At 42.9% G+C, this 26,651-nt stretch overlaps 1 protein-coding gene across 1 annotated transcript in view; it reads left to right on the top strand.

The window, feature by feature from the left end:
* The window catches only part of P3h2 (prolyl 3-hydroxylase 2), a 140,523-nt gene extending 114,377 nt beyond the window's left edge, over window positions 1-26,146 (top strand). Inside the window, exons 4-15 of the mRNA XM_051150794.1 lie at window positions 371-502; window positions 2,645-2,787; window positions 3,136-3,225; window positions 4,721-4,761; window positions 6,024-6,118; window positions 14,338-14,465; window positions 15,058-15,153; window positions 15,755-15,905; window positions 16,987-17,104; window positions 18,430-18,505; window positions 21,229-21,369; window positions 26,009-26,146. Coding sequence (XP_051006751.1) covers window positions 371-502; window positions 2,645-2,787; window positions 3,136-3,225; window positions 4,721-4,761; window positions 6,024-6,118; window positions 14,338-14,465; window positions 15,058-15,153; window positions 15,755-15,905; window positions 16,987-17,104; window positions 18,430-18,505; window positions 21,229-21,369; window positions 26,009-26,101 — 1,304 coding nt within the window. The 3' untranslated portion in view covers window positions 26,102-26,146. The remainder of the gene's footprint in view (window positions 1-370; window positions 503-2,644; window positions 2,788-3,135; window positions 3,226-4,720; window positions 4,762-6,023; window positions 6,119-14,337; window positions 14,466-15,057; window positions 15,154-15,754; window positions 15,906-16,986; window positions 17,105-18,429; window positions 18,506-21,228; window positions 21,370-26,008) is intronic.
* Window positions 26,147-26,651: the final 505 nt, after the last annotated feature.

Genomic DNA, 26,651 nt, shown 5'->3' with positions numbered 1-26,651 from the left:
GTGGGTCCTCTCGTCCCCCTGCTGAACTCTCTACATGCATGGCTTTTCCCTTTTCCTGAATGGCTTCTAAACATCACTAGGATCATCAATTCCAGGGCTTCTCAGACCCTCTGAAGCATCCAAAGAGAAGCTCAAGGTGTCTGGTGAAAAAGTCCACGTTCAGTTTTATGCAAAAGAAGCCTGGCGTACTGCAGAAGTTTGGGGCCCAGTGCTGCTGAGTGATCACGGAGCCTGTAGAAATGCTGCCCTGACTAACTGTGATCTCAGCAACTGGCTGACATGTCTTCTCTCTCTCTCTCTCTCTCTCTCTCTCTCTCTCTCTCTCTCTCTCTCTCTCTCTCTCTCTCTCTCTCTCTCTCCCTCCTTCCAGATCACTACATGCAGGTTCTGGTCTGCCAGCATGAGTGTGTGCGGGAACTCGCCACCCGCCCAGGCCGCCTCTCACCAATCGAGAACTTTCTTCCCTTGCACTACGACTACCTCCAGTTTGCCTACTACAGAGGTAAAGTGTGGGTTATCCACGAAGATCTTTGGGGCTCCTTCTTCATCACTGTAAGCATCTGGTCACCATCCAGACACGCCCCCAGCCCACCCTTTGCAATTTGGCTGCAGCTCAGACCAAGGCAGGAGGACACTAGCAGTGGACTAAGCACAGGATTTACTGTGATAATGTCATAAAACTTACACCGGACTTGCAAAAGTTCCTTTTCAACATTACCTGCCTTTTCAACTCATTTTTAGTAGGAATGTGTCCCCATCGTTGAAAGATCCAGAGTTATAAAAACATCCCTCTCTTTCTATATCCACAACCACTTTCATGTGCTTCAACCGAGCTTCTTATACTTCCAATATTTTTTCCATAATTTTATATATAAACAAACATACTCACAGATTTTCCTTCTTTTTTAAATGTTAAGACAGCATATTATTTATACTATTTTCTGTATAATTTTTTTCTACTAAGTAAATGCCAGATGACTTTTAGTAGGTTAGACATAGAAAATTACCTCATTTTAGGCCAACATTAAATGACTGGAATTTATTGTTTAACTTTGATAGATGGCTACAGGCAGGTCTTCCTGAGGTCTCTTTCTTTATGACTGTATACCATTGTATCAGGAACTTATTTCATGCATCTTCTTACTGAGGGACGGTTGTGTTGCTCTAGTCATTTGTACGTGCAGTGAATTTAGAAATGGATGACACTTTAATCAGGTCTGTGCACATCTATCTACATATCTCTAAGGATACATATCTGGAGGTTCATTTACTGGGTCAAATAGTTTACTCTATCTGTAGTCTTGGCTCGGGTCGCCAAATTTCCCTCCATATGGATTGTATTTTTCCATTGTTCATCATCAGAATATATTATAAAGTGTTTAGATACACCACAATCCCCTAGGTATCACTTAGTAATTCAAATATGGTTTTTAGTTTTCCAATTTTTTTTTTTATTGGAGATGAGATACTGAGTAGCCTCTCTCATACTTAAGAGCAGTTTGTAGAATTCAGGTAGCCGAAATTGCCACGATGTCCACGTCTTCCCCTTGTGGAGAGCTGCCTGGCTGGCTGGCAGGTCATGATTGCTTGCCTCAATGCTCGTTTCATTATTTCCCACTGTCTTCAGCATCGATGCCTTTTATACAGGTCAGCCATAAAGAAATAGTTTCCCTTTCAAATAACAAGGCAAAGACCGCAGACCAGCGTTTTAAAACTACTTTGGCAAACTCCCTCCTTTTCCAAAGGTAAAGTGTTACTCGTTGTTCTACTACAGTAATCATCCACGCGCACATCATGAGCAGTGAATGCAAAGTAGCTAAGTAAACCAGTTGCTTATTATCATTTTTGGTAAAAATTTGGAGCCATCTCCAAGAATATATACACACAGCGAAAATGTATATACATATATGTGTATATGTGTGCTTATTAATACAAAGTGTCTTCTTAAAAGAGATCTAATTGTGTGACCTATTTGAGAAGGTGGCCTGCAGCACTTTAACATTCTGTTCCTAAAGAGTTAAGCATCATTTTGTAATAGCTAAAAATTTCTGTAATGAAGAATTCACATTTGAAACAGCCTGGACTGCTCCTTGTAATAGCTAGATACTGCTGAGGTTGCCCAGTCATGTGATAAGGGCCTAGAAGAGACCCTCTAGAGCTCTGCAGACCCTCTAAGGTTTACCCTGTAGAAGCGACAGTTTGCAACACACTTTCCAATGATAAGAAATAACACTTTGGAATCACTTCTACACTCATACATTATTTAAAAATGCTACATCGCAATCAATTGGAAGGTCATGTTCAGAATATTTATGTAGGCCACACAGTACAAGAAGGTCCCAGTTAATTCACACAGTTTTGCTGCAGTATTACCGGAATTACCAATAAGCATTTTTCTGATAGAGATTTTAGAGGATTTCCGCAAAGTGCCCAGCAGCAAAGCAAACAAATGGTCATCCCATCCAAGCACCTGGAATCAGGTCTGACCTTCGGTGTAAATGCCTCTGACCCCTTTTCTCAGCCTCAGTTTATCTCCCATTTCTGATGATCAATGCTGAATTCAGTAGACACGCAGAAGTCTTCCCTTGAAATCCTCTGGGCAGAAGGTAGCTGACTCAAACGTGGCAACCCCTTGTTTTTCCAGTTGGTGAATATGTGAAAGCCTTGGAGTGTGCCAAAGCCTACCTGATGTTCCATCCAGATGATGAGGATGTCCTGGATAACGTAGATTACTATGAGAGCCTGCTGGATGACAGCATTGACCCGGCATCCATCGAGGCTCGAGAGGTGAGACTGGAGTTCCGAAAGAAGGCTTTTTAAACTGTAAATGCATTTCAGGGAGAACCGACTAAAAACAAACACACAAGCAAGCAACAACAATAAACACTGTACTTGAGGACCCATAGAGATTTAGCATCTGTTCCAGATTTTAATTCTTTAAAATTTGGTCCATGCTAGGAACATATATTTGTCATAGGCGCGCTATCTTGTGAAAACCTGCTGCCCAGGGGACCGTGTTTGCTACTAGGATCTTTATGCTAGCTCCTTGGCCATTATAATGAAAAGTTCCAACTTGCTCATCTATCACGTCTCTTGGATGTTTTTTTTTTAAATACAAATCCTTCTTCTCTCTAGGACTTAGCAGCATTTTTCAAACGTCATAAACTTGAATCTGAACTGATCAACTCAGCTGCAGAGGGCGTGGGATTTTTATATTCTGAACCGGTAAGAACAAAATGAGAGGATGATGTGCTATTAAAAAAATCTCCTTGATGGATATTTAAATATTAATGCCCCGCCCACATTAATTGGAGAGGCTAATAACTTCCCTAAGTTAATAACAGACGGAGAGAAGCCTTCACGTTATACATGTGGGGAACTTTAAATGACAGATTCCCAGGTGCTGAGGTCTAAAGTCAAATGCAAATATTTGGTGTGTGATTCAATTGTTTCAGTATTGCTTTATTTTCCTAGCTTTTGCATTTAAGATGTTAATATTTTTAATGCGCGTTGTCCTTTAAACAACATGGCACACCTTCAGAAGGCACTGGCTGGGTCAGCCTTTCTCTACTTCCCACGTTGTCCCCCGGGTCACCCTGTGAAGTGACGCCCTTTGCAGGCCTCGTCCACGCTGTAGATTAATGCATGTTCTTGTTCTAACTTAATCGTAATAGCATGTTGTTGAGAACTAAAAGTATTTCAGCTACGTCAATGGAATGTGTGACTTACTCTCTTTGAGTTTTTATTTTATTTTATTTATTCTAATTATTTCTAATTTCTTTCAAGGGTACATAGTAAAGGGAGCATTTTTACTGAAATAATAAACAAACAAATAAATTAATTCCAAGAGTGGACTAACTTTGCATGAAAAATACAAGGACTAAAAGTTCTTGAATTCTAACTGTTTTCCTAAGGGAGTGTTTCTGATCCCTTCATTGCTTCTAGTGACATATGAAAGCACCAGTGTACCAAACTTACAGGAGGAAGAGTGCCTGCACGACTCATATATATTAATTGTCAGTTGTTATGTCATTGCTATTCTAACTTCTATTCTTCTGATGGCCCATTTAAAGTATTGTCTCCTTTTCCCTTAGCATTATTTTTCATCTTTGAGTTACCTAGAGTATAGGTTTTTCTACTTATCTATTGATTACTGAATATTTTATGCACTATTCATGTTAATATGTTGAGGAAATGATTAATTGTAGGTTTTAAAAATTTGCTCTTAATTATGGCTTATTGTCACTGGAATATTTTTTAAAATTAGGTTATCGTAAGATAATATTTCTGGTGTAACACTTGCAATATATTTGTTCCTACTTATTATTTTGAAAAAAAATCATGTTTTCCCAAGAGATACCAGAATCTGACACCTTCTTTATGGATCTTTACAGATAATTAATCCAGCTTGGTTTCTTTGTTCAAATTTTATTCATGATCCACAAAGCACTTGCACTGAAGGATCTTTGAAGCCCTTTCTGTTACAATCTGGAAGAGAAGAACCAAGACCCTCATTAAATCCACAGGGTCTTTCAATTCATTCGTTATCCATGGTGCCTTTGCCAAAATTGCACCAGCGTTTTCTTTATCGATACACAGTGCAAGTTTCTGAATATTTCAGACCCTCTAAGTATTATATTAGGAGGATGTTAAAATTTTGTATTCTTATAAATGACGTTTTAGTAATAAAATTTATACCTTTTTTCTCAACTGAAAACAGAATTACTGGGTCAGTTACGGAGGACGGCAGGATGAGAACCGGTAAGTCTTCCACTTGGGAAGCAGGCTACAGTGAGATGAAGCGCTCAGAGGCAGAAGTGTGCAAGGAACCGAACCCCAGCAGATTAGAGAACGTGCTTTGCATTGCACGTTAGGAACTGTGTCCTGGTCCCAGCTTGCCCACTCACTTCTTAAGGTTTTCAGTGATTACTTGTCTAAAAATCTGTCTAAAAATTTTTTTTTTCCTTAAATGAAGGAGCTAGCCCAGGAGTTCTCCAAATGTTAACTTCCTGTGTAATCACAGGAAGGGATTTTTATTAACACATTTCCTGAAATTTGATTTTTAAATGGTTTTTATTCTTTGAGAATTTCACATGACATATTTTGATCATACCCAAAATTTGCTCTTTGATGGTAAATTCTCTTACTATAGTCATTTGAAATCAAAGGTTTCTGCATAGTGAACTATGTGCTATTGCTAAGCAACTCAAAACTAAGAGAACTCGTTGTAAATATAATTGAAGTTGACCCACACGTTTCTAAATGACTCAGGCTTATCACATGTGAGTGGCTTGTTTGTTTGTGATCACGCAATCCGCTCAACCTATTTTCAAACTGAGAAAGTTCATGCCAATGCAAGGGACCCCTGTCAATGGAAAGTACTTGCTTATGGCGCAGTAAACTGGAGTATTCAGGTCCTGCTATGATTCTTGCAGTCAGCCAGCCCTCAGGTGACATAAAATAATTAGAAGAGAGTCAGAGAGGTATAAGAGAGTTTGGATGTGCCCGGTCTGTGCAGGCTGAAAGGCTATCTGTTCTCACTTGTGTATTTGCAAAGCTTGACACAAACTGTGTCTTTCTCCTCAGAATAGTCAAGAACCAACTATTACATTAGGACATGGTCTGTTCCCCCACTGGAGCATTATTCAGTGATGCAGTCCATGTTCAAGACACAGTATAACATGGAGATTTATGAAGGTGCACACAATCATTTTTTTTCCTGTTCTTTGGGACAATAGATGGATATGAAGGGAGTGAAATTATAGCTGAAGATAATTGGAATAAAAGTTGCAAAGAAGATTTAGAGAGAGACACAGCATCCCGAGGAAGCTGAGAAACCCACACAAAGGCATGGGCAGAAAATTTGCTTTAGAAAGACAGGTGACTGGTAAACAATTCAGAATCCATGCCTACGTAGATACAGTATTCTTTGCCTTTGGACATTTTTATTTAATGGGAAATTGCAGTCTCTATTTTTTTTTTTTTTTTTTTTTTTTTTTTTTTTTTTTTTTTTGGATAAACAGGATCCCTTCAGGAGTGAACGTGGAGAGGGCAGAAGTTTATGGATTGTCTATGGGGAAGAAGTCACCACCCAAGATAGGTCGAGACCTAAGAGAAGGTAAGTATCTGCAAGTCTTTTTGGGAGGATCGTGTGATGGGGGAAATACTTAAAGAGATCGGGGTCGCATGCAGTTCTCTTTAACATTAAGAATACATGCGCCAATGTCTGAAATCAACACTTAAACACAAAAATTGCCTCAGATCTGTATATCACTGACAATATGTTCCCAAGTACTCCCCCTATCACTTGAATTAGACAGGGACTCTGTGCTCTTCCCCACACTCAGCTGAGTCCTTGAGGGTGAGAGGGGCCAGTGGACTTCCTTCTGTTGCCCAGCCAGTTAGTGCGCGCTGGATAGTGTGGCATAGACCACATATCCACGGATCTTGGAGAAGACACAGGACATGTGAGATAATGGGTTACTTCAACTAAGACACTTGAATAATACAGATTTGGGCAGGGCTTTGAGGAGAATGATATGGTAGAAATTTAATGCAGGGCCTTATGCATGCTGGGTAAGTAGCTCACTACTGACCTACAGCACTAGTCTAAAGATACTTCAGGCTGATTCTGTAGGGGTGTGCAGAGAGCCGTTCTAGTGGTTAAGACAAGTGGGGAAAAAACATAGAGATGAGAACAGATGTTATATGCCTGGTGACATAAGAATAGAATTAGTGGAATTACAGAGCACTGCCCAAAGCAGTTTTGACATAGAGTCAAGCATTGTTATAATAACACGCCATTAGCAAGAGTACTGTTGACACTATTAGTGGCACTTCTTAATAGCCATTATTATTTGCATATATAATTTTCAAGCAAAGTTATGTAACCTTCATTTTACTAGTTGCAGTTTCTCACAAGAGTGGATTTAGTCATTTCTCCAGTGTCCCACAACACATGACATCAGGCAAGCACTTGAACCTGACAGTCATTCTCAGACCCTGATTATTATGTTTTTCCTATACCGTTTGCATTGATAACAAACAGTTCTTCACAAAATATGACCTAAAGTATGAGCTGTACAGACAAAACACAGGTATAAGTACCCATGAGGATTAGTCTCAAAACTGGCCCCATCTTAAAGGATATCAGAATCCAAGGATGCTCAGAGTGCCAAGGATGGCACAGGGCTGTCAGATCACCTATGCAGCTTCCTGCATCCCTCAGTCACCTGTCAATTACTTACAATTCCCAAGACAACGTGCTATGTGTACATTTATAATACTGTGTATGGTACAGTATATTATTTAGGGAACAAGGACAAGAAAACGTGGCTGTGTGTATTAGGTGCAGGTGTAGCTTTGTTTTAGTGTTTCCAGTCACAAGTTTTGTTGAGAAACTATGAGTATGGAGCTTCACATTGATGTTCCCCACTGTAAGATAAGAGACCAAAGCGCATGCACCGAAGAACCTGGCCATCTGTCCCCAGGAGAGCTGCCCATCCCTGGCTGATCGGAAGCTTCTGGAGCTCTCTGGTCTTGGGTTTCCCAGTCCTTTCCTTCCTGTGTTGCCAAGTTGGCTGGAAACAGTAAACTGGATGATACTCTCACCCATCCTAACCTAGACCTCATCAGTGTGTAGCCTGAGACCTTTTAGTCAGCCAGAGTTCACATTCTTTTTTTTTTTAAAGCCAAGAAGCCACCCAGGAATCACTTCTCAGTGCACCAGCTCTTTGATGAAAATGTTTTTTTCAAAGCCCAGGGCACTTATCAAAACAGGCAGATATCAAAGCTTGTTTTCTCTTTCCAGCTACCAGGGAATCTGATGTCTAGTAACTGACTAAGGTTAGCAGGAAGGGTAGGGTGGGAAATCTATGCAATGATTGGCTGATTATCCAAATCTACCACTTCTATCACTCTCTTCATGGAACTAGCAAATTGATTTTAGGACGCACTATGGAGACCTACCAGTATGAAGGAGAAAAAAATAAAAATGAAACCACGCCCCTTTTCCTGTTGTACTTTTTCAATCAAGACAGAATATTTCCGTGAGTGGAATGCACGGGTGCGATCCGCCGCTGCCACCAAACAGACCTCCAGCAACCAGCAACGGGATGCTGTAGATTCAGTTCTGCCATTCTGTACCTGGAGAAAGGATCAGATCGCAAAGGACTTGCTGTCCTTTCCTTTTCACATTCATGTATGCTGATTGACCTCCTCCCTGACCGGGTTCAAATGAGGCCCCCCCCCATGATCCTTTGGGGATTTTTATAAATTTGACATATGTGAACAGAGAACCCAGAAACATGCTTAGCAGTTTGTTATAAAAGGTATAACACAAGATATAAATGAACAGCCAGATGAAGTGTACACAGGACAAGGTATGGGATAACCAGGGCACAGGTCTTCCTTGTACTCTGTGTGTACACTGCCCTCCCAGCGCCTCGACTGCAAGCTTATATAACCCTGGTGTTGTTACAGAGACTGATTTCCACCTCCTCCATCCCCCAAAGTGCAGCCTGTAATCCTCTAGGCACTGGCCCTTCTGGGACGAGACCCACTCTTAGTCCATTCAAGAGATATGCCGCAAGGCACTTTGTTAGCAGAAGCTCAGGTGTGATTTTTATACAGACTGTGGGTGATAGAACATACTTCGATTTTTAGGGAAACTGCTAGTGTTTTCAGTGGTGCTGAGCTAGGCACTGGTAACAAAATACAAACGCATTTCTCATCGTACCCTCAGTGCCCTCAGACACTTGAATAGGATCCAAAGTGAGACGATTGGTAATCTATAAAATTATGAGGCCCAGAACACTTAGTTGTGTGGCTTGGCAGAAAACAGATGCCAAGAGGGCAAGACAGGAGGCACGTGCCATAAAATAGTCTGTCATCTACTCAAGTTAGTGTTAAATAATGTTCACCAAGGATGGCTCTTCAGCACCAAGATGGCAGCCACTAGGGACCACCTTTCAAACTAACTCCAATTTAAGAAACATTAATGACTGCTCACTGAAGACACCTCATTTTAAACTCATTTTTAACATCCATTTCCCAAAGACCATACTCTCTAATGATTCCAGAGTCACTGGGGACAAGGTAGAAATAACGATGAGCTTGCTCTCTGAAGGCTTGTTTTCAGGGTGTGTCATAATAGAAAACACACTATGAAAATGGCACTCCTTGGTCTCTCTATGGCCCCCAGTCATTATCTGTGAAGGAAGGTGGTAACTCTTCAGGAAATGATAAATGTGATATCCTTTTAAATCCCTAAAGGGTTGCCCTCATGGAAAAGTTCATTAGCTTCTACCCCACCTCTTGCCTTGTGAGAGGTGATATTTATGAGACTACCATTGCTCTGGCCATGAAGCACAAGCAGGGAGCGCAAAGGCTCACTTCCCTAAATGATCTCTGTTGCAACCAGGACTCCAAGCCAGGCACATACTTTATGAATGAGAGAAGACCTCAGTTGTTTAACTAGGCCTCCCTGCACAGTGGTTAAAAGTTGGCTGCAGCCATCAAACCAGATCCCAGGAACCACAACCGATTAGACCACATTTTTATTTTTATTTTTATTTTCACATTCTCCTCTGTCTGGTGTGCTACCAGAAGTCATCTTTGGATTGATTGCAACTTCATGAATGGCAAGCTTCCTTTTTTTTTCTTTGTTTTGTTCATGCTTTTAAGTGTGATAAATTTCTGTTCAAAACTCTGTACATTCTGTGGTAATTAACTAGCTCACGAAAAGCATATTTCAAGTACCAATTTTTCCAGTCTCTGAAGTTCTATATATTTAAGACTTCATGTGCCACTTTGACTGTTACTTGCCTCAGTGGTGGGGGTACTGCCAATATCTCAAATCCCTCTTCTAAATATACTCTATTAAGGCAAACTTATTAATATTTATACCAGATTCTAATATAGTGTTCTAGGCACAGCTAACTAAATCAGGAATAGTGATAACAGCAACACACACTTATGCAATGAAGGAGTGGAAGGGTTTTTTCCCAATTGTTTTAGCATAGTAATATTAAAATTCACATTTTAAGAATAACCTTGTTATACTTAAGTAAATTACTTCAAGCTAGAAAATAGTGAACACTTGACAAATTACAAACCAATCTAGTTCAGTAAACTCTGTGTTCTATTTCTATTTGAATTTCATATTGGCAAATGTTTTTCTGTGAATCTGCTATTATCTTGTCTTTGTAGCTAAGGGAGTATTTTTTAAATTTCTAAGTTAGAGTAAATATGCAGTTTTCTGAGCTTAAAGGAATCTTCCTCAATTTGACTAGGAATTTGAACTGGTTATGTAGATTGGAATACCTTTTCTAAACTATATGAAGAAGGCCTATGAGGGGGCAGTTACTATTTCTGTTTTATCTAGTTTTATCTGCTTAAGACAATAGGCAGTTGTTTTCGCATCATTTCTGTGGGTCTGAATCTAGAGACAGTGTGGATACAGCCATTTTCATTCACTGTCTCTCACAAAGCTTATGCCAACAGCTCTGCTGGCTGAGGCTGGCTGCCATCTCAGTTAGGGTTTCTGTCGCGGTGATTAAACACCATGACTAAAGGCAACTTCTGGAGAAACACCTTTACTTCTGCTTGTAGTTCCACATCGTAGTTCCACATCATGGAAGGGAGGTGGGGCAGGGACTCAAGAGCAGGGTGTGGGGAATCTTTCCACCAGCAGAGTATCCAATCGTAGGAGGCAAGAGGGCAGTTCAGCTCAGCAAAACTAAGCAGCCAGTGTTGACTCAAACTTTGGGGGACTGACCCCTGAGTCGTTTATTTTAGGTATATTTTTAGGCACAGCTTAGTGTGGTGGAAACTTTGTTGGTGAGAATTCATTCATTCCCATGTGCACATCAAAGCAGACACAAATCTCCTCAAAGAACAAAGTAAGGTAAATAAAGATCAAATGTGACTGCATTGAAAATCTTCATACATGTGGCACCTTCCATAAAGATGGATTCTATAGATTGAGTGTAGATGACACTGTGTATAAAAATAGATTCTATAGGTTGACTGAGAAAAACAAGCTATGATAAGGGTCTAGGAGTGGATCTGGTATCTTCTCCCATCACCAGCAAGTGCAAAGGTCAGCAGGCTTTCAACCGTGGCATGCCACATCTTAGCCTTCTGGGCAGATAACAGGATATGCCTTCCTTCCTTTGAAGGAGCAATCCCGTGTGCTGTTAATTCCGGATTCGCCTGGTGCTTCTCTTTGAGCACAAGGACCTTATGCCTCCTACAGCAAGGCAGAAAGCTGTAGGAAGGAAGAACCTGAAACAGAAGCCATGGTAGAGTGGTACTTACTGACTTGCTCGCCATAGTGTACTCAGACTGCTCTCTCACAGCACTCAGGACAACCAGCCCTGGGGTAGCATTGCCCACAGCGAGCTGGATTATCCCGCCCCCAATCATCAGTCAAGAAAACACATCAAGGTTTGCCCACAGACCAATCTGCTAGAAGCATTTTCTCAATTGAAGAACCCTTTCCTATAATGGCTGGGACTTTGTTCCCTGCCATATCCAAGCTCATAGAGCCACATGCCAAGTCAACGCGCACAAACTAAAATGACAATGGACTGGATTAGTGAGGCAGGGAGAAGCCACAGTCTCCTATAAGATAACTACAGCCTGACATTGCCCCCTCCCCCTGCCTGGCTTTGTTGTATTCCGCCAATAAGAAACCTTTACCACACCATGTTCATACCTGTGGGAAGCAGGCCACACAAGGGTAGGAATTTAGAAGGCAGCAAGGAGTATCTTAGGGTTGGTCTGTCTGTCAGAGGAAGGAAAAAAAAAGATGAGAGGAAAAGAACACAGAGGAGAAGAGATGTGGTGGAGGGGAGGAATTGTGATGTAAGACAAACTCCTACATAGTATATAAGTGCCTGGGAAACTCATAAAGCCTAGTCACACACTTGGAGTTTCAAGCGGTCTTTAGAGTCTATCCAATTCACTATTTCAGAACTGTTCAGTATAACACATTTTAAGAAACATCAAATTATAAAAGAAGACAACTTATTTTTCTACTTATCCAAAATGTATGATACTGAAAACTGTATGATTTAGTCTCAGAATCCAAGAAAGTCTACATTTATAAATTTTGGTAATAATTTTTAAAATTAAAGGAAGCAATGATGAGGTCATCTGAATGGCCATCTGTTAGCTGAGTCCTGCGGTAGATATGTGTCTTAATGGGGACACCTAAGGTCAATTCACGCTGATTGCGTGACTGAATGATTGAAGATTAACAAGAATTCCAATTGGTAAGCTTATAAATAATGAGACAAGGCCAGATTAAAGGCTAAAATCTACCACACACACTAAAATTTCATAGTAGTTTCAATATACAAAAAAAAAAAAAAAAAAAAAAAAAAAAAAAAAAAAAAAAAGTGACAAAACCACAGCAAGCTACTGAAAGAAATGCTAGTCCCAAAGGGTCTCATCCTGTCCATTTGGGGGAATGTTCATGTAGAGTCTAGTCTTTTATTTTAAGCAAAATAATATCAACCTTTTAAATTAATATTGCTGATTTAGCCACAGTGCCTTTTACATTTCTGCTTCCCTTCAGTTTCATAGTTTTTGGCACTAAGCTATATGAAACATAGATGTAGATGATATAGACATAGCTTCATGGTTACACATGCAGAAGAAAAATCGCATCAAAGATAACTTGTCAGCACTGGCACTCATGCAAGAATATCGGCTCTGACAAATAGCTATGCACTGCTCCAGACTGATAAACTCTACCTCTTCCTTTCGGTGTTCCATTAGTCATGTCTGTGGTGAAACTCGGATCCAAGCCAGGCTAACAAATAGTGTTATTCCCTAGTTTGACTAATCTGCTCATAGTGATAAGGGAAACATCAACTTCTGTGTCCCCTCTTCCTTCAGTGGAAATCTTTTCCCTCCCATGACAGTGCCCTTGGCCTGTCTGTGCTGTCCGTAGCTGGCCTTCCTTGGGGAGCTGTGGTACCTTCAGGAATTTATCAGGTTCTTACATTCATGTCTGTAATAGGGGAAGGAATTGTTTTCTTTCTTTGTTCAATTTCTGCTTCAGTCTCTGCTCCAGTTTTATCACCAATGGAGGCTGCGTTCCTCCATCCCACTCACTCTCCAAGGAGCCTATGTGGGGCTAGTATTTCCAAATGGTACAGGAAACCCTCAAGTGAAGAAAACCAATTGCCCTAAATGCAAGAGTACATTGTCCACTAACTGTGTTGGGGAGGAAGCCAGGGGGGTGTTGGAAGCCCTGGAGTCTGAGTCCCGTGTGGAAGAAATCTGGACACCAGATCTGGAGCATGCATGCTGCAGTCAGAGAGGGGGAATGGGCATCAAGAAGTTGCCTGTGACGCTGTCTCAGAACTACAAATGAGAGACCATGAAGAAGGGCATCTTCCCGGAGGAGATGCTAAGACACATGGAATTCTGCTTTCTAGGATCACCCAGAGTCAAACAAGAAACAAACAGCTTGACCGCTGCACGTACAATGCTTTGTAACACTGCGGGGAGAGCTGGTGTTCAGATCTGCCTTTCCCCTCCACCTGCATTGTGCTTGTTGAATGAAGGGGAGAAAAAAAAAGGGGGGCTGAAGAGATGGCTCAGAGGTTAAGAGCACTGTGTGTTCTTCCAAAGGTCCTGAGTTCAATTCAGCAACCACATGGTGCCGGACAACCATTTATAATGAGATCTTGTGCCCTCTTCTGGCCTGCAAACATACATGGGGGCAGACTACTCTATAAATAATAAATTAAATTAAAAAAAAAAAAAAAAAGAAGAGAGAGATAAAGGGAGGATGTGACTATTTCTAAGGGGTTGAGCTTTTTATTATAGATATAAGGAAGGGCACAGACACAAGGCAGAGGCATCTGGGAGAATCCAGAGTGAACATGACCAGCGAACTGAACTGGATACGGGAGAAGAAGCTGGGTAGGGGTGGAGAGCCCAAAGCCAAAAGGAGGATGGAATGACTAAGTGTGGCAGCCAAAAGGCCACAACCAGGGGCGGAGGCGGGGGGCGGGTTGGCGCGGGGGTGGTGGTGATGGTGGTATGCCAGGTACTAGAGGCTGAAATCTGAGACTTTACAGGGTCTTCTATCTGTGTTGATATGTTAATAAGCACCCCAGTTAGCAGTTTGTCCCTGGGTTTGAGACCCCAAACATTTACCAAGCTTTCTACTGTGTCATTTGTCTTGTGCCCCTGCGTCCCTATGGAGACTACAACTTCTGTGCTATCTATTGCAAACTGCTGGGTTTTCTGTGCCTCTTCCTAGAGGGTGAGAGTGGCAGGGGAAACACTGTCCTTTGTCCCCGCCCCCCCCCCCAGGTGGCCCTCTGCTCTATGAGAACATCACCTTCGTCTACAACTCCGAACAGCTGAACGGGACTCAGCGGGTTCTCCTGGATAATGTGCTGTCAGAAGAGCAATGCCGGGAGCTGCACAGCGTGGCCAGTGTGAGGACTGGAGATGGGGGGTGGGGGGAGGGGGGTCGGGGGATGGGAGGGACGGGGACGGACTCTTAATGCTATTCTGTCTTGACTCTGCTGGCCATGGCCTGGAGGAGAAGAGACCCTTTGTCAGTCTAGCTTTTGCCTGGAAGGCAGTGTCCTGGAGGGGGGCAGGCCCCCCATGCCAGAGTGTCCTGAGCCCGGAGGGCAGCATTTGGACATTAAGCTTAATTTCACTTAGGCTGAAGAGAGGAATGGTGGAGGTGCCTCACAGCTTTGGGGTTGGAATGATCTGAAACTCCCACTGGCTGAATTCTTAGGAGACTAGCGGTACAGCATGTGACCTGCCTAGCATAAAAGTCACTGGAGAAATCCCTTTATTTTAACCAGATATTAGCCAGAATGTGAATAGTTTATATTATGTGCCTATAAAAAAAGTAGTATTTTATATTGAAAAATGGATCAAAGAAAAATAGCCTCTCACTAATTAGAATTGGTTATGCCTGGACCATGGGATTAAATGGTGCTGTGTGATGGACTGGGCCTGGTGGATTCTTACTTGTCACTAATAGAGCGTTTTAATTCATTTTATCCTCAGGGAATCATGCTGGTTGGTGATGGGTACCGAGGGAAAACGTCACCGCATACACCCAATGAGAAGTTTGAAGGAGCAACTGTCTTGAAAGCACTCAAAGTAATTTCTTTGCTTCCACTAAGTTTGGTTTCCTAGGGGATGGCAGAGGGTTCAGAAGAGAGCGAGTGAGAAATGGAAGCTTGGTTGGTGGTTTTGTCCTTCGCCTCGGTGCCGAGGGTCCGTTCTCAGCCCGTGGCTCGCCATTGAACTCCACTGACAGCCGTTTCGCTGATTCAGATGACCACTTCCTTCTGGCATCCGTTTACCAAGCTTCATGTTTCTCAAGTTTGTATCTCACCAAGAACTGTGCGACCGCGCTCCGCAAGGAGCTCGTGAGCTGAAGGCGCCATCACTCCAAGATCAGTAACGCTTCTCTTCTCAGGAAGTCTTGTTAGAGAGGAATGAGGAATGCATCATGGGAGACAGAAAGAGAGAACAGTTAGCTTGCTGTACTCTCCCTCTGTGATTAGGAAGAGCCGCTTCGGTGGCTCCCTGTTCTATCTGAACCCACAAGCACATGGTATTTATTATCCCTGGGAGTTGGTGCAGAGCCGGCCAGTCTGTATTCTCTTAATGAAACCTACAGCCTCTTTGTCTCAAGCCCTCCAGTCAACCCCATGACCTCTAATGTCCTTGGCTTTTCTGGTTTTGCTTCTTTCAGTTTGGTTATGAAGGCCGAGTGCCGCTCAAGAGCGCCCGTCTGTTCTATGACATCAGCGAGAAGGCTCGGAAGATTGTAGAGTCCTACTTCATGCTGAACTCAACCCTGTATTTTTCCTATACACACATGGTCTGCAGAACAGCCCTGTCTGGTAGGTTTCCAGAACCTGAACTTGTCCCCTTCCTCCCAGAATGCCACAGCAAAGAAAAGAACGCACAGCACGTTCTGGAGTGATAACTTCCGAGAATGCCATCTGTCTAAAACAGCGAAGATATACTAGCTCTTTTTCTCCATTTTGACTGCTGATGTTCTGGAAGACTCTCATTCTGTACACATTTCTGTCCATTTCTCATAATTGCTAAGATGTGCAGGAAAAAAAAATGCTTTCTTTGCTCTGGGTCCCAGGAAGCTGGAAACTACAGTTGCGTGGAGTGGAGATGCAGATAGTAACGGGCTCCCACTAAAGAGTATTCTGAGAGGCAGGTGCCCATCACTGCTGCTTGTTGCCTTTTTCTTTTCTTTTCTTTGTTTTTTTTTGTTTTTTTTTTTTTTTTTTTTTTTTTTTTTTTTTGGTTTGCTCTTCACTTGCCTCAATGGGAGTGAAGAGAAATATATATGTCAGGCCCTTTATACTCATGAAGAGTGAGTCAGAACCTTTAGTTTACATCTGCACCTTCTTCCTTGAACTTTTGTTACCCAGCATACACCACAACTCATAACATGAGTGGGATTTACTCAGGTGTGTGTGTGTGTCTGTGTGTGTGTGTGTGTGTGTGTGTGTATTCCGTATTTATAGATAAAAAGATGGGTGTGGCTTGTCCAAAAGTTCATATCAAGTCCCTCAGCTGCTGGGTTTTTTATTTTATTTAATCAATTTATTCAGATTACGTCTCAATTGTTATGACCTCATTTGTACCCTCCCATTCTTCCCTCCCTCCCTCCCTCCCTCCCTCCCTCCCTCTTTCACCCTATTCCCCTCCCCTAGGTCTGTGACAGACAGGGACCTCCTCTCTCACCGTGTGGTCACAGCCTATCAAGTCTCATCTTGGTATCAGCTGCTGTTTTTATAGAATCCCATTGCCTTCTGCCTCTCCACCTTTACAAGGGACAGTCAGGGACCGAAGATGACGGTAACATGGTGCGGCGTCCACGTCTCGCACGTCACGGTGCTCCTGCTCTCCTCACTCTCCATCATGCTCACTCTCACTCTCCTCTGCTCCTTCCCCTGGCAGGCCAGCAGGATAGAAGAAGTGACCTCAGCCATCCCATCCATGCCGACAACTGCCTGCTGGATCCAGAGGCCAACGAGTGCTGGAAGGAGCCTCCTGCGTACACTTTCCGGGATTATAGGTAGGGCTGCTTCGGAGCAGGTGTTTGTGGGATGTGGGGAGCTGCTTTGGTCAGCTTGTTTCCTTGTCCATCTCTGGGAAGCCAAGCTCTCTGGGAGTTAGATGGAGCAACAGCCAGGACCAAGAAGGAGGCATCTCATTTTTATCTTAAGCATCATGTACATTTTGTCTTTTAATTTAAATAATTTATTTATTTGGCTTTTTCAAGACAGGGTTTTCTCTGCGTAGCCTTGGCTGTCCTAGACTCACTTCGTAGACCAGGCTGGCCTCGAATTCATATTGATCCACCTGCCTCTGCCTCCCGAGTGCTAGGATTAATAGCATGAGCCACCATGCCCAGCTCATTCTGCTTTTTTTTTTTTTTTAAAGTTGACAACTCGCTTTATAAATTAGTTTGCTTCATGAAGGCATGCCATCTTGCATGTGTTTCGCACTCTAAGAGCACAAGGGCATGGCCTCTGGATGTACATAACACGCGATCACATACATGATATTCATACTTACCAAGAACTGCGGCTGTGTTTTTTTCACCAAGCAAATGAAAGTCTGGGGAAGGACTCTTATCTTTAAGGGGCTGGCCACTGTGAGTTTGACCATGCACCAGTGAGTATATGGGCAACACAAGTTGGACTTGATTTTCGTTTTTTGTCTTTGTTTTTCTTCTCTTAGGAGGGTGGGCGTCATGAAGGGGAGCACCTGCCAGGACCGGGAAATGAGTGTGATCAGGTTGCATGATGTGAAATTCTCAAATAATCAATAAAAAATATTACATTGGGAAAAAGAAAAGAAACTAGAAACTCAAAGGGGAATACTGTTGTATACATGAGGAGATAGATGTGTTCGTGCTTGAAGAAAAGATGTCCTACTGTCACGAATTATATTTAATAACAGAGCAGTTGTTGCTATATTTTATCTTATTCAAAACATTTAGTGGGCAGTCCCTATCTTCACGGCCAGGCGAGGTCACAAGGAATTCATTACCTAAGCTAAAGAAAGAAAAGACCATCCCCTGGAGGGACTTTTATATGTGGGAAGGAGAGAATTACAAGCAATGTGCATGGGTTTAGAGGGCTATCTGAAATAAAGCCTCATTAGTTATTGGCAGTGCAAAGTGAGCTTTGAAATGAGGCTAAAACCACATGAAAACGCAATAAACACACATCAGGCATATAATCCTGACTATCCCTGAGTTTACGTTCAGGGGTTTGGAGGGTCAAACCGTTCAGGCTGGTCCCTTCATCACGAGTCTTCCACATTTTCCTGTGACGCTGGTCATTTGAATTTTGTCGTATTGTCATTTGAATGCCCCCCCCCTCTTCTTTACAGCGCTCTCCTGTACATGAATGATGACTTTGAAGGAGGAGAATTCATCTTCACCGAAATGGATGCTAAAACGGTGACTGTGAGTAAGCCTCTTCCTCAAAAGTGATTTCGTATTCTTCCTTCAGTATCTCCATCTTCCCAAGAGCTTGCAGACTGTTGCATTTCAAATGCCTCTAGGCTCAAGGATCCAGGAAACAAATAGGGTTCCGGTGGCTTATAGCTAATAAAAATACTAAGCATAAGTCATTAGTTCATTGAGCAATAGGGACTTTTAAGGACTTGATCACAATTGTATAAATAGCGTTAGACTTGGAATCAAAGCCTGGAGGCTCTGGTGCCCTGGCAAGAAATCCTACAGGAACGTTCAAACATCAGTTCCTAAGTCACCCACGGCCAGGGCAAGTCCATGGCTTCCAGTAGCCACCATGCCTAGATGGAGCACCAGCTTCCAAATGTGTACATGTGTGCATGCAAATTTGTATATGCAATTAGTATAAGCCATGAACTTTTACCTCCAAATGCATATGCATACTCGCAAATAGTTAAACCAAAAGTCACAGTCAACCGTTTTAATTCGCATTCAAACTAATGCCTTCAGAAACCAGCCTCCTTACCACTCACAGGCAATATGGGTTGGCTCTGTTGGTCCTTAAGCCAAAGATTAAACACCCTGTAAGAACACTAAATCTCAAAATGAAGAACTTGTGAGTTATAAATTGACTGTGAGGCCTTTTTTTTTTCCTGCAAAATCTAAGGAGTTGGTACCTATGCATGATGCACTTCCAAGTTTTGGCATTATGTAAGCAATTCTCATGGTTTGTGTGTTCAGTCTTAGCTTGCACATTTTTTCTCAACAGGGAAATATTCATAGGTAGTCATGGAACACTGCAGTGGTATAAGTGAGTGATATCTCAGGCTCTCTATCAGTGGCTTAAAAGGGATTCCTATGAGAATGTGGAAATAGTACCCATAAAGACAGTTATAATTCAAAATATTTCATGAAATTGAATGTAATAATGTATATTCAAACGATATATATATTCACTTTTTGTTTAAAAAGAAAAATAAATCAGTATGTAGTTTGAGGCTTTACACTGAGAAAAATCAAGATTGATGAACTTGGGTGGAATTTAAATCCTTGCAAAGGAGTCTTAACTTTTGGAAGAGCTATGTGCAGAAAACAATTTATTTCCAAACTTCCAAAACATGAAAACTGAAGAAAATCAGACAGGTGGTTGCAGATTTCTTTGCCTTTACTCCATCTAGTGGCCGTATTTGGAAGTGCCCAGTGATTGACGCTGCAGCACCTTGGCACAGTGTAGCTCAGCCCCATTCTTGGTTGAGTGTAAGTTAAGCACTATCTTGCAGCTTCTGCTGCAAAAGCGGGTGATGTTCCCCTTGCACAGCTCCACAGTTCTAATCACCTAGGTGATTAGACCCAGAATCTTCTTCCCTCCACAAAGTGAAAGAAAAGATGTTAAGCTGCTAATGGAAAAGCTCAATACTACTTCACATCCATACATGTAGCAGAGTTTTAGGGCTTTTGTAGATAATTAAAATTATCAGGTAGGGATTCTTAACTTAAAAATGAGGGCTTTTCATCTCCCTCCTTTCCCATAACAAACTTAATCCAATCGTAAGAGGAATGGGAAGGTTTCCTTTCTCCCTTCCCCACACTGGATACTGAAGGACAGAGTTCGGTTCCCAGCACCCACATCCGGTGGCTCATGACTGCCTCAAACCCCAGCTTCCGGGAGCCCCATGTCCTCTTCTGAACTCTGTGGGAACCTGCACACATGTGTACAACCACCACTACCACTACCAAACACACACACACACACACACACACACACACACACACACATACACACACAATTCCTGGGGTTTGTAGTATTGATTTTGCCTACTTCTGGCTTCCCACACACAGTCTCCAGACAAGAGTAAAACTTATGTAGCATCCAAGGACTTTAGGAAACACTCCAGACACAGTCTCAAGAGAGTTAGAAAGAAACAGTCCCTTAGCTGTGGAATGTACCTGTATTTACCCCACCCTTCATGCCACATTGTCCAGGGCCACAGTTGTTCGCTTGCTGCATGTGTCCAAGCCCAATGGGATGAGTAAGCATCCATTTTCCCCAAAGGATACAAAGTGGTCTCTACCCTCCTGCATGCCTGTTGAGACACAGGACCACAGCCTCTAACACTCAGCTGCCTACCCTTGCTCAGCCTTAAGAGTCTCCTGTTAATTTTGCACTGCAGCCCAGGTCCCAAAGCTTGCTGGCTGTTCAGCCTTCTGTTGACTTTTGGGCAAGACAGTACACCGAGAGAACACACAAGCAGGTCACCCTGAGGGATTGGGTAGGTGTTCGGCTGGAGAATTACCAAGGATGACCACGACCTAAGCCAACAATAAAACGTCTCTGGGACCCATCGTATGCTGGTTTCCTTCCAGTTTCATGGGTATTAAAATGAATCTCCGTCTTGAGCATCAAAGAACTGATAGTGCCAAGAGCTGTGGTGGAGCACTGAAGTGGAAGCCCATGCCATGTGATTCCCACGTGCACGGGACGTGCCACACGTGTTGCTTCAGTGCTTTTATTATATAAAGTGAATGTTATTTAGAAACCTTTTATAATGTTGTAGGTAAAAAGTTGACATAATCTGTGTGTTTTTCAACGCGTAAGACTCCATTGTTCTTTGCTTCAAAATTTAACTGAGATAAGTAATTGCACAGAAGGAAATGGTAGAAGGACAGACACATGGTGTAGGAACTGAATGCCTAATTTTTTATTTTGTTGCCAGGCCTCTATAAAGCCGAAATGTGGGCGAATGATCAGCTTCTCATCTGGTGGTGAGAACCCTCACGGGGTGAAGGCAGTCACCAAAGGCCAGCGCTGTGCTGTGGCGCTGTGGTTTACCCTAGACCCTCTATACAGAGAGCTGGTGAGTTTACAGCTGCTGACAAGGCAGCCCAGCTCCCTGGATTGACCACCTTTTAAGGGCCTTTGCTTTATTCCTATCCTGTAGTGAGAGCTGGGGGTAAAAAGAGGGGTTGTGAAGGCACTTTTTACCCAGTTGAGTTTTACCCATGAAGACATTTGCAGAAATAGATCTATTTGTGCACCTTGGTTGTTGCAGGGAATGTTGAGTACTGACCTCACTGACAGACTGTACCACTGGCAGCTAAGGACTGTCTCCTGGTCACCAGAAAGGTTAGGAACGCATCAAAATAGCACTGGCCAGTTTCTGAAGCATACGTGTGAGAGGATAAAGATCATTATTATTTGTAAAGTTATTAAGTTAAGAGTTATACAACTATATTTGAATTGTCTGGGAGACTTACTGTTCCCATTTGTCAAGAGGCCCTAAGTCGAGACCCACAGGCATAATAGAAACTCCAGGGAGAAAAGAGTCGGGCTCCCTTTGGGGAGTAACTTCCAAGTCCTCGCCTTGGTCCACTGGGTTTATCAGCTTGAAAATAGCCCTCAGAACTCCACCGGAGGTCAAGAGACTGATGGCAGAGGTCACTGAAGGTGGACCGGAAGCCAATACAGAAGTCTACTCATGACTTTAGAGTCTACTGAAGAGCTGAGTGCAGATGGAGACATGAAATTCTAGTTTACTCCTTTAAAGATTTGTATGTTGTTTTTGTTGTTGTTGTTGTTGATGATGATGATGGTGACGATGATGATGAGACAGGATCTCTTGGTGTAGAAATGGCTCTCCTGGACTCACTTTGTAGTCCAGGCGGGTTTTGAACTCACAGGGATCCTCCTGCCTCTGCTTCCTGTGTGCTGGGATTAAAGGCGTGCACTAAGCGCAGCTACAGGTGTATCTAATTTTTAGTTACACATGGCTATGTGCTCCTGTGAGTGCAGTGGAGTTTTGATGAGGACGCCTAGCTTCTTGGAGTTAGAGGGAGTCATGTGACATAGCAATTGAGGTCTAACCAACTGCCTTTGCAAGAACCCTGTGCATCTTAAACAAGGTCATCCCCCGAGCCTCTGAAGTTCTAGTCTCAAAAAGATGTCATACATATTTTTCCTTTCAATTTATAAATTGTATCCAGTTGCAGTAGCAGAAGGTTAGAAATATCCCCCTTTCCATCATCAGAAACAGCATTTTTTTCCCACACTCTCAAAGCACTTTCTTCATTACCCGGTGGGTCTTTAGGGTGTAGAGGTGAACAGAAGATAGCCCTGGGCTACAAGGGAGGTCTAGCAGCTAGGAAAGGAATACACTGCCGTAGCATCATAAGTGGGAGCTGTAAGGACGGCTTGGATTAGCTCAGACAGGAAGATGACAGCCTGGCACAGAAAGACAAAAGAGGAGACAATGGATAGAAGCCAGCAGAGCCCAGAACACTTTGTGGGAAGCACAACAGCCTCCTTCACCTGTAGTTTCTCTTTCCTTGGGTTTTAAATCTACAAAATGCCAGCACCACTACCCCTGTGTTAAGGTCTGGACAACAAATTGTGGGAAAATCAGCATCCTATTTTAGTATTAATTTTATAGCATTTTATATCCATCACTCTCTCACAATGCACTGCATTTATAAAAACCATTAATGCAAACCTAGTTCTCTGCTTCTTCCTAGTTGCTTCAACACCAGTGTTAAAGCTTCATGGAAAAGTACTGAGAAGTGTCTCCACTCTTCAGGCTGTGGCGACACCTAGTGGTCAAAGTCGGAAATGACAACCACCTCTTAGTGTTGCTAATGGAAATTTTTCTCCTCTGCCCTGAGTCCCAGGAATCACCTGAGGCTCTAACGCATAGAAAACTTAACACCTGATTCCTACCTTCAGATGTTCATATCTAATTATGTACGGAGCTGTCGAGTACCCGGAGTTCAAATTTTCCCAGATGGTTCTAATATGTAACAAAGTTTCTGAATCTCTGATTTAAACCCAGACTTAAGTCGGATCCCTGAACAAAGAAAGCCTGACAAAGAAAAACTAAGTAAAAGGTTGTCTGTATAAATTACTGAATGGGTGTGGTGCCACACACGCCTTAATCCTAGCACTTAGGAGGCAGAAGAATGCAGATATCTGAGTTCGAGGCCAGAGCGAGTTCCAGGACAGTCAAGGAAATCCTTTCTCAAAACAAAAACAACAACAACAAAACAACCAAAAAACAAATAATAAATACATACATGCATGCATATATGCAATACTCCTCATCTTCAGGAGTCCCATACAAACATTATTAGATGTTGTGCCAACACGTGGCTTCCTGCCCTTGAGGAGAACCATGCACTGGTGTTTCTGGTTGCCATCAAGTGTGAAAGCTTCACATGCGTGTGAGCTTGCTGAGCGGCCCACTTTCAGAAGCAACTGTGCGGTTTTCCATTATTCAGTGTGTTTCCCCCTCTTAGTTGCCTGCGTGCGGCATCATTATCAACTCCCAGCCCCTGCTTGGCAAGAGCCAGAATGTGGTTATTCTTATAATTTAGTGTGCTGGAAACTGTTCTAGGGACTGCCGATGGGGACTAGAAATTGGATAGGACACCTTAAAGTCAAGCCAGAGAGATGCTAACAGGGACCCAAGTTAGTACAACCCTAGGAGAGTTTCGTAAGGATTGTCTGCAGCAAATGATGACTTGCGGACATAAAGAATCAGTTAGGGAAGATTTAATTTGGAAGGCGGGGTTGGCAATAAGCCTTATTAGCTGGGCTTCTCTAGTGGGAAACACTTTCGGCTTCCATCCACATAAATGATTCTCCTTTGATATCATAGAGCCCTCGATAGCGGGTAGTAGGTTTTATAGGCAGAGGAAATATATCAGTGACCGAGAAAATGAGCTTCTCCTCTCTCAGGCCTACATTCTAAAAGGAGAAAAAGGACAATAAAATAAGCAAAAATATGTAAATAATCAGAAGACTGTTTTTCAACACCAATGAATGATATGCAGAAAAAGAACATAACTGACTTAACTGTAGATAGTAGACAAATTATGTTCAAGTGCGTGATATGTGAGCTGCAACCGAGTGGCAGGAAGAGCCAACAAAAAGGAGCACTGCAGGGAGAGGGGAGTATTCCAGGCAGAGGACAACTTGTAAAAGACAGACCAGAGATAAGAGGTTTGGCGTAGAGTAATCAGGAAATAAAATTGAGCTGGGAGAATGCTCAGCGCCATAGCACCCACCTTGCACGTGCGAGCTTCGGGGCCCAAACCCTAGCGCCAGGAAAACAAACAGAAAACACAGCTCTCAGAAGGAAGTCAGAGTAGCTAGGACATTTTCTAAAAGATGAGCATTGGGCGTGAGGACAAGATGAAGGCAGGGACCACATGTCACATTAAGACACGTGGGTTTTATTCTAGCTGCCAAGAAGCCATTGCGGCCACCCTCTATTCTCCACACCCCCCTCCCATAAGCTCCCCTACTCCTAGGGAAAGCCTGGACTGAAAAGATGGCTCCAGCCACCATGGGGACTTCATTTAGAGGGGTGCCAAATGTAAATGATGGTCTACCCGCAGGGGAAGGTTTCCTGTGAAGTTTGGAGGAAGACATGCTAAACTGGTGTGGGGTAACAGAAAATGCAGACTCTACTGAAAGCATCTGAGGGAGCGTTTTTGCCCAGATTAGGGCTGGGAAAGTATTTTGACAATGAACCCTCAGAGACGTTTAGGCAATCTAGAGTTGTGGTAGAAGGTAAGCCGAGAGGCAGGGCACAATAAGAAGGAAAAAATAAAAATAAAAACCCTATATCTCACTATGAAAACAGAACCTGGGGTAAGCTGAAGAGTTGTGAGCCCCATGTAGGACAACGTTGCCCTTGACATAAGGAAGAATGTTCACCAGGAGCCTCAGTGAGGAGTGAAACTTGTTTGGAACCTTCTAAAGCACTTAACGAGAAGGATCCTAATGGGTTGCTCTTAAGACACGGCACTTAGCTATTTACAGGAACTTTCACAATGTTCAGACCCAACTTTAGTTCTCACAGTGTGGGGACATCTTGTAGACCAAGTCTTAATATTTACAATAAGGAGGGAAGTCCCCCTTCTGGCCTCTCTTCTCTTTCTTCTCTCTGTCTTTTCTCTCTTCTTCCTCTCAAATGTCAGTGGCACCATGGCTAAGAAACTCTGGCCTAAAACAAGGCTACAGCCATTCTCTATAAAGAGACAGGGACAGAAACAGGACACAGAAAAGCCAAGGCCAAAAGTCTTATCAAGTGCAGGAGACTAGGGCCAGGCTTTTCAGGCAAACTACTACAGTAGTTTTTGTTTGTTTCTTTGTTTGTTTTGTTTTTTTCTGAGAGACAAAAGTCATGAGGAGGAGCAATGGCGAGCTCAGTCTGAGCACTGAGTTGAGGGGATGATGGTGCTGGGACAGTGAGACAAGAAGGGTAGAAAGCTGATGACCGGATGAGGCTTCCTCCTCAGGAGACACCTCAGAAGGTCATTGCCTCGAACCTGGGCATGTGTGGCGAGTGGCCCGGTTCGGATGAAGCAGCCTTATCCCTGACTGGATGTAGAACCAATCTGTGCACAGATGGCTGGCTGGAAGTGTTGGGGAAGCATCTGCTGCCTGGGCTGCTTATTATGCCTGTAGCAGAAATGTGTCAATTGTCTTTTTTGCAGGAGCGGATACAGGCTGATGAAGTGATTGCCATCCTGGATCAAGAACAGCGTGGGAAGCATGGACTGAATATTAACCCCCGAGATGAGCTATAGAAAAGAGAGTGTTCTATTGACTATTTATTTAAATTGATAATCTTATGAGAACTGTTTTATTTTTGTACAGAGCCATGGTATAAATTAACAGGACACTGGGCGTTGCTAGATTCCTCCTCTGTGCCTACCTTTGCTCGCTTTGCCTCCTTCCTGTCTTCCTTGTGTTTTCTTCTCTTTCTCATTCAGAACTCGGGCGCGCCCACAAGCACACATCACACCCAGAGTCACATCCCACAGGTAAACAAACAACCCAAATATACTATAGAAACGTATACATGCCACTCACATACCATACAAACTTCCAAACATGCCACACAGACATAAACACACCCAAACACATATGGCCCAGATACACAGACACTACATCTCTCTCTCTCAGACACACTCAGTCACACACACATACATACCATTACCACACACATACATACATAGACATGCATATATGCACATGTGCACGCATGTGCACATGTATGCATGCACACACACACACGCGCGCACACACACACACACACAATATGCTGCATATCCAGAAGCTCAACACCATAGGCTG

Source organism: Acomys russatus, chromosome 8 (assembly GCF_903995435.1).
Source record: "Acomys russatus chromosome 8, mAcoRus1.1, whole genome shotgun sequence".
Lineage (NCBI taxonomy): Eukaryota > Metazoa > Chordata > Mammalia > Rodentia > Muridae > Acomys > Acomys russatus.
This window is presented reverse-complemented; position numbering and strand designations above follow the sequence as displayed.